Below are 12,055 nucleotides of genomic sequence, written 5' to 3'. Positions count from 1 at the left end.
GGGTTTTTCTGTGTTTAAACTATCAAAATGGGCAGTTGTAAGTGTTTTTAGAGGGGCTTTAAGTATTCGCAGATTTTAGCTGTTTGCGGCGGGTGTGGGACGCTTCCCCCGCGAATACGGGGGCTTCACTGTATTATAAAATACAAACATAGCGATCATGCGCCACTTGCATTGTTTAGGAGTTCATGAATGTGGAAGATGGTACCATTCGGGAGTTTTTGTTCAGGCATCAATTTCTGTTTAAAGATAACCATGGTGGAAACTTTCGTGCCCTTGGCCACACTCATTAAAACAACTGTAAAATGTGTTCTCTCATGCCCAGTAGTTTTGATTCAAATTCTCTCCTCTCCAGTCGAAGCTTAGGGGTTTCGTCCTTGTTGCCGATGCACAAATTATCAATAATTTATAGTCATTATAGAGGGATGAATAAATTTGTTTTTATTTAGCATTTCCCAACGTTTTGTGAGAGAGAGAGAGAGAGAGAGAGAGAGAGAGAGAGAGAGAGAGAGTGTGTAATTGTCGTAAGTGAGTGCTTCGGTTGTTGGAAGAGGGATGAGGTCGTTAGTTTGTTTACGGCGCTGTCTGTCTGTCTGTGGAATATGTGAAGGATTTTTCGGTTTTAGAGGGAGTCTTTTTGAGTCTTTAGTCAGAGCTAGTGCCGGTCAGTGGTTCTTGTGTGGGACAGTTTTTGTCGTATGCTTTTCTGGGAGTTGTTGGTCTTCTTGTTGGTGTGCTGTTTATTTGTGTGTGTTCCGTTTCTTTTTTTTGTATTTCCTTGTTGTGTTTGTGGTTGTTTGCGGTTGTGGTTGTTACAGCGGCCTTTATCCATCTCCAGCAACCGAAGATCAGGGTGAGTGTTGTTTGTTGTTTTGTTTGTGGGTTTGAATTCCGCCACATAAATTTGGCGCCCAACGTGGGGCTGTTGTAAAATAGCCGTTAGGATTGTTTGTGGTGGGTCGAGTGAGAGTAAGAGGTCAGGATGAGTGAGATAGAGAAACTGAGAGAGGAACTCCGAGTGGCTAGGGAACTCCAGGGTAGGCTGGAGGAGGAGAATGGGAGGCTGAGGAGTGAGAATGAGGAGTTGAGGAGTCAGTTGGAGGAGATGGGGGGAATGCTAAGAAGTGCAAAAGAAGAAATGAAAGGGGAGATGAAAGAGTCAGAAGAGAGAATGGAAGAGAGGGTGGATAAAAAGTTGGAGGGAATGATGAAAGGTGTGGAAGAAATGGTGAAAGGTATGTTCAAGGGTGTTTTTGGAGAAGGGGCTGTTGGAGGCAGGTTCTCTGGAACGTGTGAAGGGGCAAGAGAGAAAGAAAAGGAGGAAGAAGTGAATGGAAGCGTGAGTGATGAAAGTGATGTGGAAATAGGAAGTAAGAAACGAGGGAATGAGAGGCAGGGTAAGAAAAAGGGGAATGAAAAGCAAGGGAAGGAACAGAGGGAAAGTAAGGATAAGTCAGGGGAGAAAAAGGGAAGAAGGGAAAGGGAAAGGAAACTGGTAAGAAGGATAAGGAAGTGGGAAAGGCAGGAAAGAAGGGAGAGGGTGAAGGCAGTAGTGATAGTGAGGTGGATGGAGGTTAGTGGATAAAAGTGGATAAAAGAGGGGAAGAAGAGTGTAATGAGTAAGATGAATGTAAGTGCAGAAGTGGACTCTTTGTATTCGGAAGAGGGTATGAAAGGACAGAGGAAAAGTAGCGAAAGTGAGAGTGAAAGTGAGAAAGAAGTGAGAAAGGCTATGTATGTGAGGGAGGTACCCCGTGTGAAAAGTATAATGAGTATGGAAGTAGGGATGTGCATGATTTCTTTAGGGAGTATGAAAGGTTTTGTCAGGATAAGTATGGGAAAGTAAGAGAGTGTGGGCACGAGAATTAGGAGAGTATTTGACTGGGTTTTTACTTGATATGTATAGGGTTATTATGAGTGTGTGGGATGTTGAGTATGACAAGGTGAAAGCTAGACTAGTTGAGCAAGCGAGGCGTATGAAAGCGAGTGTTAAGTATAAGAGGAAGAATGAATTTGATGAGGCAAGAATGAAAGCTGGGGAAACCTTGTCACTGTATGCTTGTAGGCTGGAGACGTTGGCAAGGAAGAAGTTTGGGGATGATGGGATAGATGAATGTAAGGAGTTAGTACGGAAGTTGTTAGGGACAGTGCCAGATGGAGTTAGAGAATTTGTGAACTTGAAGCGGAAGGAGAAGAAAAGATGGACGAATGAAAGGTTGACTTGGGGAGAAATTTTGGAAATTGTAGAAGATTATGAGCTTGACAGGGTTATAAAAGAGAGCAGAAGTGTAAGTGTAAGGGCTGGGGTAGATGAGAGGGTACCAGAGTTCGGAAGCTTTAGGGATGCAGTGTTGAGGGGCCCAATGAGAATGGCCGATAGTGTAATAAATAGGAGTGTAAGAGCAAGTAAGGTGGAAGTGCCAGTGAGGATGAATGGTGGGTTTGTAAGGGAACAACGGGTTGGACGGGTTAGGGATAGTAGTGTACAAAGGGGAAGGTCGGTGAGTGGAAGTCGAGCGAAGTGTTTTAGATGTGGAAAGGAAGGACATACAAAGAATTAGTGTAGGTGGGCTTTAGGAGCGTGTTTCGGGTGTGGGCAATCGGGACATTTGGTAAGGGAGTGTACGAAAGATAGGGGGGTTAAATGCTACAGGTGCGGACAGGTGGGTCATATTGCTAATGGTTGTAGGGGTACCCGAGTGATTGTAATATGTGGCAACTGTGGTAAGAATGGGCATTATGCGAGAATGTGTTCAGAACCGAGAGCGAAGTGTGTCGAATGTGGAATGGAAGGGCATGTATCAAGTGTATGTAGACGAAAGAGGGTGACTGTGACAGCGAATTCGGGAAACTGAGTGTGAAGGGGGTTCAAATGGGTGGGTCCTCCAGGATGCAAGCGGTGCGTGTGATGCATGTACGTGAGTGGTTGTTGCATGAGGATCAGCAGTTTGTTTTGATAGAGTATGGTAGGAAACGTAAGAAAGGGAAGAACGTAAGTGAACGGAATGATCGTAAGTTGTGTGATAGGGGTGTGAGTGCCAAAGTGAAAATGAGTGATAAAGCGTGTAATACGGATGAATGGGGTGGTATGAATAGGACGTATAGCATATGCGGGTTTGATATAACTGAGTTGACTGAACGTGTAGGGGTTAGTGAACGGTTGGAGGTGAGCGAAAGTGTAAGAATAAGAGAGCGTAGCAGTAATATACGAGTGATTGAAAGCATGAATGAATCGTTGCAAGAATTGGAAAGGTCAATGAGCGAATGGGATGGGTTAGTTGAAGAATTGGGGGAGGTATTTGGGAACGAGTTAGAGGGTATAGATGAGATTGTAGATGAAATTGAAAGTGGTAATAGTGAAGAAGATAGCGTGAATCTGAGAGAGAATGGAGGAGAAGATGTGAGTTTGAATGTTGCTAGAAGAGAGAGTGATTCTGAGAGAATGATTGCGTGCCCGCGAACGCGATCTAGAGGACCTGCTAGTGAGCATCCGTGGGTGTTGCGTAAGGCGATTTGAAAGAGGTGTGAAAGGTGTTGGTTGGGAAATGCTAAAAGGGGGAGAAATATAAAGGGATGAATAAATTTGTTTTTATTTAGCATTTCCCAACGTTTTGTGAGAGAGAGAGAGAGAGAGAGAGTGTAATTGTCGTAAGTGAGTGCTTGGTTGTTGGAAGAGGATGAGGTCGTTAGTTTGTTTACGGCGCTGTCTGTCTGTCTGTGGAATATGTGAAGGATTTTTTTAGGTTTTAGAGGGAGTCTTTTGAGTCTTTAGTCAGAGCTAGTGCCGGTCAGTGGTTCTTGTGTGGGACAGTTTTTGTTGTATGCTTTTCTGGGAGTTGTTGGTCTTCTTGTTGGTGTGCTGTTTATTTGTGTGTGTTCCGTTTCTTTTTTGTATTTCCTTGTTGTGTTTGTGGTTGTTTGTTTGTGGTTGTTACATGGCCCTTTATCCATCTCCAGCAACCGAAGATCAGGGTGAGTGTTGTTTGTGGGTTTGAATTCCGCCACATCATTAGCAGCTTGACCATTGTTTGTTTTCTCAGCTTCAGTTACAACTTGCAGCTTAAATTTAGCAGTACAGTGAACCCCATATCCCCGGGGGATGCGTCCCACCTCCGCGAATAGGTCAAATCCGCGAATGCTTAAAACCGCTCTAAAAACACTTAGAACTGCCTTTTTGATAGCTTAAACCAAGAAAACCCCTGTAAAAATGCTTATACCTGAGTATTTTAATAGTTTTATCACAAAAAGTACATTTATTCATGAAAATTATATGAAAATACAGTAATTAGTGAATATTTCTCAGTGAAAAATACTGTGAATGGGCGAATTTTCCGCGAATAATGGCTAGATATGTTCCGCAGAGAAACCCGCGAATGCGTGAGTCCGCGAACCATGAGAACGCGAATACGGGGTGTTCACTGTATATTTCCTTGCCGATCTTTTCTCCATACAGTATCGAATAAGGATATACTTCAATGTAAAAATATATCGGTCCTATTCTATCTACCGTCATTTGTAACCTAACGGTGGTAATTGTTTACTAACATACTATGGTTGAAATGCAAGCAAAACAGCTGTTATGCGATTCAGTTGTTCACAGCAAAACAGCTGTTTCTTGTTCGGTTGTTTATGGCTGTAAGCATTTACCCAACAATTATAACGTTACTAAGGATATTTTTATCGTTCTCTTTTACTTTTTAGCTTATTTAACCAGAAGATGGGATAAAGAGATGGAGGAAAAGAGGTTAGTCTATTGTAATTTGGTCTCTCAAGCAAGGAACTCGTACGACACAAGATACATGGTAAAATAATTTTTTATGGGCGAAAATTTGGGGGTCGCATGATACAGGAGATCGCGCGTTGCACGAGTGTATTTGGTAAAAATATATTTAGTCATGAAAATAAAAAGGAAATACAGAAATTAGTGAATATTGATGTACAAAAAAAATCCACAAATTAGCGAATTTTCTGCAATAATTTTGGAGATGCGTTCCACAGAAAAACTCGCAGCTAACTGAAGCTGCGAAAGCTGAATCGCGTTCAAGCTGGGGGCCACCATACCTGCACCCTTGTCTATCCCTCCAAAATACTGTACCCCCTTCTTGGTAGGCTATATGAACTTTTAACAGCCTTTCCTTTGCATTTTTCCACCCTTGCAGCATTGAAAACCAAACTTTTTTTTTACGGTATTCATTTTTATTTATGTATGTATAGATTCATGTAGATTTTAGCGGGCTGGAGTTGAATGTGGACGTACTGCCAAGTCGCAGACAGTGCATATACAGATACAGTAATCGAGGAAACACTGTAATATGACGTTTTCATATTACAAACCAAAACCTTACAATCATATCTCCCAGCTCAGGCCAAAAGAAGAGTCCTTGGTGACGGCATGTGAGCGAGGGGAATTCCCTTACTCACTCTTCTTAACCACCAATTAACCCATTTGCAACTTGCACTGAAAGGTATCCCTTCATAGAAAGCTCTGGCACTGAAAAGAATTTGTCAGTTCACCCTTACTATTTTTTCTTCTTTTTTTTGTCTACTGTGTATGTGGATAATATGGTGTTACGTATAACTGGATCACAATACTTAAGCATTTACTTTAAACCCTTCCTGCTGTTACTCCACAAAATTCGTACGCTGCTTTCTTCCATGTCCTATTTTTGGCCCGTGATTTGTTAATAAGAATATGTTCGTAAGTAGTACTATAATGTTAAGCTAAGAAGGTTTGCAGATCTGAGAGGGTGGGAGTCATTATTAAATGTGGATCTATTGTTGCATTGTTGCCTCAGGAATGTTTTGATGCTGTGTCTGGACAACATTTGGTTAGATTATATTAATATTTGGACATTACTGTCAAATGCACACCTTGTTAATTGGCCTGAGACCTTTATAGTAACTGAATTAAATTTGATTTATTATTTTGCTTCAGTTCTGGCATTACGTGTCCTAACTCTGCTGTGTTGCATTCTTTGATTTCAGATTCTTCCTCAGAAGAACCTCCGTTCCTACGTCAGTTTTGAGCAGCATCAAGATTTTGGGTCTGCATGTGTGTTTAATGGTGCTACATTAACATACCAGTAGCAGCTCTTAAAGTGTAAGACAACAGTGAGCTATTGTACTCCTGCCTACTTTAAACATTACAACAACAAATAAAATCTGTTCTGAATACTAGAGTCATACGTCAGCTATGAAACCTGGTTGTAGTCCTTCAAGATATTGTACTGAATTTATAACATTATTGGATAATCATTTGTAAACACTTTTGTGTTAAGGGTTTCCATTGAACGCATCATCATTACGGAACAGTGTTATGTGTCATTCTTGCATGTCATCATGTATTCACTGAAAATGTGAAGAGGTCGATGTATTTCAATGTGAATCAGTTTGTATGAAGAAGTGTTTAAGGCAGTAATATAGGACACTTTTGGTATTACAACCTCCTTGAAACTCGCAAGCAGAATCTTGAATAATGCTGCTCAGAAAGAAATGACAAAAATCTAATACTGTACAGTACTGGATAGTGTGACAATGTGGCACCTGAGCTGAAAGTGGATGCTGGTGCTTTGCAAAGCAAGCAGCATGCACAAGGTCCAAGGATGTGAAGTGCAGAGCTTGGATTTCAACCTGTAGCATATTGGGGGAAAGATGTTGTGAACAGTTGTAAACACTGAAGGACAAAAGGCTAAAATGAATCCAGAACATTCTTTAGAGTTACCTCTGAAAAGTGAAACTGAAGATACATCATCACTACCTTTCGTAACTCAAGAAAACAGTAACATGGCTACCTCTGGTGAAACTAGTGATTGTAACTTTTTGTCTCTGGATCCACTGATGGACGTCAAGGTAGAGCCAGAAGTATTCTTTGAGTCTAATGAAGGTGATGGATCTTCATATAAAAGGAATTCAGCACTGATTGAAAAAGGTTCACCAACTGTAGCATATTGGGAAAGAAATACTTGGAATGTTGAAGGGCCAATGCCAAGAATGAATCCAGAACATTCTTTAGAATTTCCTTTGAAAAGTGAAACTGTAGATGCATTATCACACCCTTCCATAAGTCAAGAAAACAGCAACGCAGCTGCCTTTAGTGAAACCAGTAATGGCAACTTTTTGTCTCTGGATCCATTGATGGATGTCAAAGCAGAACCAGAGGTAATCTGCAAGTCTAATGAAGATGATGACTATTCTTATGAAATGAATTCAGTAGTGAATGAAAAAGATCCACTGAGTTGCAAAATGGAAGTAAAACAAGAAAGACGAAAGAGTCACAATGAAGAGAAGCCTTTCAGATCCACTGACTGTGCGAAAGCATTTTACAAGAAAATTAATCTTGCCGGTCATATCACAAATCCTACCAGAGAGGAAAACTTCATATGCAATGAATGTGGGAAGGCATTTTCTGGTAAAATTGCCCTCACAAAACATATGAAAATTCATACTGGAGAGAAGTCATTTGTGTGCAAGGAATGTGGGAGAGCATTTTCCCAGAAACAAAATCTTACAGTTCATATGAGAATGCATACTGGAGAGAAGCCATTCATGTGCAAGGAATGTGGGAAAGCATTTTCCAGTAAATCGCAACTTACAGTTCATATGAGAACTCATACTGGAGAGAAGCCATTCATGTGCAAGGGATGTGGGAAAGCATTTTCCGGGAAACAGAATCTTACACGTCATATAAGAATTCATACGGGAGAGAAGCCATTCATTTGCAAGGAATGTGGGAAAGCATTTTCCCAGAAACCAGATCATATAGGTCATATGAGAATTCATACTGGAGAAAGGCCATTCACATGCAAGGAATGTGGGAAAGCGTTTTCCAGGAAACCAGATCTCACAGTTCATATGAGAATTCATACTGGAGAGAAGCCATTCATGTGCAAGGAATGTGGGAAAGCATTTTCCAGGAAACGTATTCTTACAAAACATATACAAATTCATACTGGAGAGAAGCCATTCAAATGCAAAGAATGTGAGAAAGCATTTTCCACGAGACAACATCTTACAGATCATATGAGAATTCATACTGGAGAAAAGCCATTCATGTGTAAGGAATGTGGGAAAGCATTTTCCGGGAAACATAATCTTACACGTCATATAAGAATTCATACTGGAGAGAAGCCATTCATGTGCACGGAATGTGGAAAAGCATTTTCCAGGAAATCAAAGCTTACAGCTCATATGAGAATTCATACTAGAGTTTAGCTATTTGTATGCAAGGAATTTGGGAAAGCATTTTCCAGGAAACATATACTTCCAGATTATATGAGACTTCATACTGAAGGGAAGCCATTCATGTGCAAAAATGTGGGAAAGCATGTACCAGGAAACATCTTATAATTCATATGAGAATTCATACTGGAAAGTAGCCATTTACAGTAAACCCTCAATTATCTACTGTGATATATCCGAGGTTCTTGTGGAGATTGGAAATTTGTGGGTATGGTAAAAACACTTCACGGATGTAAAATGTCAATTTGGAATGAATCTTACATACTGTTAAAGTTAGCTTATATCTTCGCTCCATTAGGTGTGATTGGCATACAAATTAAAAAAGTAAAGTTTGGCTAACCCGATAGGACTGTCTCTGTAATCACCTGTTTTCCACCAGGTGGTGTTGGAATGTTTGTGTTCTTGTCAGAGTTCTTCATGCCATGTCCTTATGCACATGGTGTAAACTGGCGTTAGTAATGATTATGATGGTTTCTGGCTTATTTTCTCGTGTGTGGTATTGTGCTTGTTTTCTGTTCATGCATTATCATCAGCAACAAATTGAGATCAAAGCATTAGGCTGTATAGGAAAGAGTTTGTGGAAGCCAAATGTTTCGGTTTTGCACGACCACGTAGCCTATGTTAGCCTAGCTGTTGAGGCATGAGTGTGGTTTTCTTGATGTGAAAATAGTGAGTGATCTGATGAGGGGATGAATATTTTTTGAAACATTGGAAAATGCTAGAGGCCAATAGATTACGATTACGTAGGCAGTTTGTTAGGGCACACCATAATCCTACTCAGTCTTTTCCTTTTGTCTTCTGGTATTGCTTCTCCTCCTCATCTGTTAGCCTACCTGGTAGCCTAGGTTAATTCCTCTCTCCTTCTGCTCCGCCTTCTTTTGCTCCCTGTGTGGTTCAGGAAAAAAAAATTGGCATACCCGTATTCTTTCATTATGGTTAGAAATTTGACCGTACTGTGTACAGTATATTAGGGAGATCACCCCCCATGCCATAGTGATCGATCTTTTTCGTTTTCCCCCATGAGAGAGGAGGAGTTGGAGCCTTGGCATCTGTCTGTTGCCCACCCTCTGGACTGCCCTGGGTCCTTTGGTCTTCTCCGCAGACAGAGAACCATGGCGTGTCTCGGGACCAAGGTCTGCGGCTTTCACCACCTCTCAACCATCTCTCCGGTTTGTGTGTGGCACATTCTCCGGATGAGTTGTTTGGTAGTTTGGCGATCACGCTCGCTGGCTCCGAGCCGGGCACCATTTCGTCATCATTTGCTCACCCAGTATCGTCCTCCGAACAGACAACAACCCTACCCCCTCTTACTCAGTTTTATCAAGTTCCTCGCCGGGTGAGCGGGTTCCGTTGTCAGCTACCACTCTGTTGGTTGCGAGTTCGAATCTCCGACCGGCCAGTGAAGAACAAGAGGAATTTGTTTCTGGTGATAGAAATTCATTCATCGCTATAATGTGGGTCGGATTCCACAATAAGCTGCAGGCCCCGTTGCTAGGTAACCAGTTGGTTCTTAGCCACGTAAAAATAAATCTAATCCTTCGGGCCAGCCCTAGGAGAGCTGTTAATCAGCTCTTCAGTGGTCTGGTTAAACTAAGATATACTTAACTTTCTTCTCCTGTATCACTTCGCATTCATCACCTTGTGACAATTATCCCTTTTTATAACAGCGGCTCGTCCTCTTCCGCCTCGTACTTGTCAAGAGTGAGTCAGCCTGGTGATAGAACAGGACTCGCTTCTCGGTTTTGGCATCGTAACTGTTGTGCAGACGGCACCGACTGTCGCCGTGGTTACGTGATGACGTCATGCAGGAAGCCCCTACTTTCCCCACCCAGAAAAAAATATATCTTAGTTTAACCAGACCACTGAGCTGATTAACAGCTCTCCTAGGGCTGGCCCGAAGGATTAGACTTATTTTTACGTGGCTAAGAACCAATTGGTTACCTAGCAACGGGACCTACAGCTTAATGTGGAATCCGAACCTCATTATAGCGAGAAATGAATTTCTATCACCAGAAACAAATTCTTCTTGTTCTTCACTGGCCGGTCGGAGATTCGAACTCGCGACCAACAGATTCAGCTTCCATTCACTCTGTCCGGTACTTACTACCGGCATCCTGCGACGCCAATGCAGATGTTCCATGGTACATCACCTTCTCTGGTGTTTTTTCGCCTCACTGGCATTGCCGGTAGATTGCCATTTTCTTCAGTCGTTTTTCCTCTGTTTAGGCTTTAGGGATTTCAACCGTGATTTGGTTGATTCTCCTCTAGTATTTAAAGTGTTGCATATCTCGCGTTGTTTCATTTTCACTTCCTTTTGCCAAAGATAAATTCATTAACCGGCGCCCTTTTGTCTGCTTCTACCTCAGCTCCTGTGAAAATGAGTAAGAAGTTAACGCTGATTATGGTAAGGTGCTTTATCATGGAAGTAGAGCCTGTGGGAAATGGATAAACATTCGAAAGAGAAAGCTAGGAAACTGCTTAGCGTTAAATAGGTCTTCATAACACAAACAGTGTAGTGTGCTTACAACTGTGTTTGTAGAGTGAACTGTTACGAAGCAAACAACCTAAGTGACGTGCCGGCATGTTGCTTGCGTAATCTGTAAACAACAGAGGCGATCTCAAAAGTGTATCCTTTAATGCTGGTTCTCGGATGCTACTGCATCTACAGTATTTCCAGTATTTGGGTTAAGACTTGCATATGGTATAAGTTTTTTTCGTGTCCCTCTGTTCAGCTTGAAAGTTTCAAGTTCTTGGACCAAGGGAACGAATAGCCCTCTAATTGGTAAGGTACTTTGGCCTAATTGTGAGGTGGGAGTACCTTTGAATTCAGTACAGGTATTGTCCTACTTACAATGGGGTTAGGTTCCAAAAACCCCATCGTTTGTTGGAAAAAACGTATCTCGAATTTAGCTTAGCCTGCACTGGGGTATTCAGTACCATTTATACACATATGGTAGCTTACCCTACACTATATATTACACTCTGTACTGTACATATATGGTATAGTAATTATTAATATCAGCTAGTTCTGAAGGCTCATGCAGATTGACTAATGATAATTCAGTACAAAGAGAAATTGAATAACACAAACAAGAATTAGTGCAGCCTACACTATGGTATGTATGTAGTATATATATATGGTAGCCTAGCCTACACTTTCCAGTACAGTTTACTCTATACATATACAGTGTAGTAAAAATTAATATCAGCTAATTGTGGAAGTTCAGTGCAGGTTGACTTATGATAATTCAGTACAAAAAGAAATTGGATAACACAAACAAGAATCAGACCTGTACTGTAAAGGTTACTCCCCAAGATTTGGTCCGTCGTCGGCGTATTTAAACGGTGATGGCTACGTATAACTAAAACTTGGAAGAGGAGGGATATGATAAAGCAGCATATTTGAGTTTTAAAGAATTTACTGTATATACTCGCGTATCATGCAACCTTTGAAGACCTAATTGCGAAGCAAATTTTAATGGGGTCGCATCATACGCTAGATATAAAATTAGCGTATGTAATGCTCACTTATCAGTGTCGTATTATAAAATACAAACTTAACGAATATGCACCTTTTCCATGGATCTTTTAAAAAGTTATGCCTTACTTCACTGTGGCCATTAATATTGTATGTATTCTCATATTATTGTATTATAAAATACAAACGTAGCGATCAGTGTTTTTGTTCAGAAATCAGTTGATGGCGATTACGAGTTAAGTTTATTTTGCCATATATTAACTCAATTCAGAGGGAATTTTCTTGCTCTAGTTAGGGTAAATGAATCTGTAGATACTTTATTTATATGGGACTAGGTTATTT

At 41.1% G+C, this 12,055-nt stretch overlaps 1 protein-coding gene across 1 annotated transcript in view; it reads left to right on the top strand.

Annotated features, from left to right (window-relative positions):
- LOC136845683 (zinc finger protein 420-like) overlaps positions 1-12,055 on the top strand; it is a 97,886-nt gene that overhangs the window by 18,295 nt on the left and 67,536 nt on the right. The window contains exon 2 of the mRNA XM_067115829.1: positions 5,983-8,202. Within this exon, the coding sequence (XP_066971930.1) occupies positions 6,691-8,202 (1,512 nt within the window). The 5' untranslated portion in view covers positions 5,983-6,690. The remainder of the gene's footprint in view (positions 1-5,982; positions 8,203-12,055) is intronic.

Source organism: Macrobrachium rosenbergii, chromosome 14, assembly GCF_040412425.1.
Source record: "Macrobrachium rosenbergii isolate ZJJX-2024 chromosome 14, ASM4041242v1, whole genome shotgun sequence".
In the NCBI taxonomy this organism is placed as follows: Eukaryota; Metazoa; Arthropoda; class Malacostraca; order Decapoda; family Palaemonidae; genus Macrobrachium; species Macrobrachium rosenbergii.
Note: the sequence above shows the minus strand (reverse complement) of the source record. Positions and strands in the feature narration are given on the sequence as shown.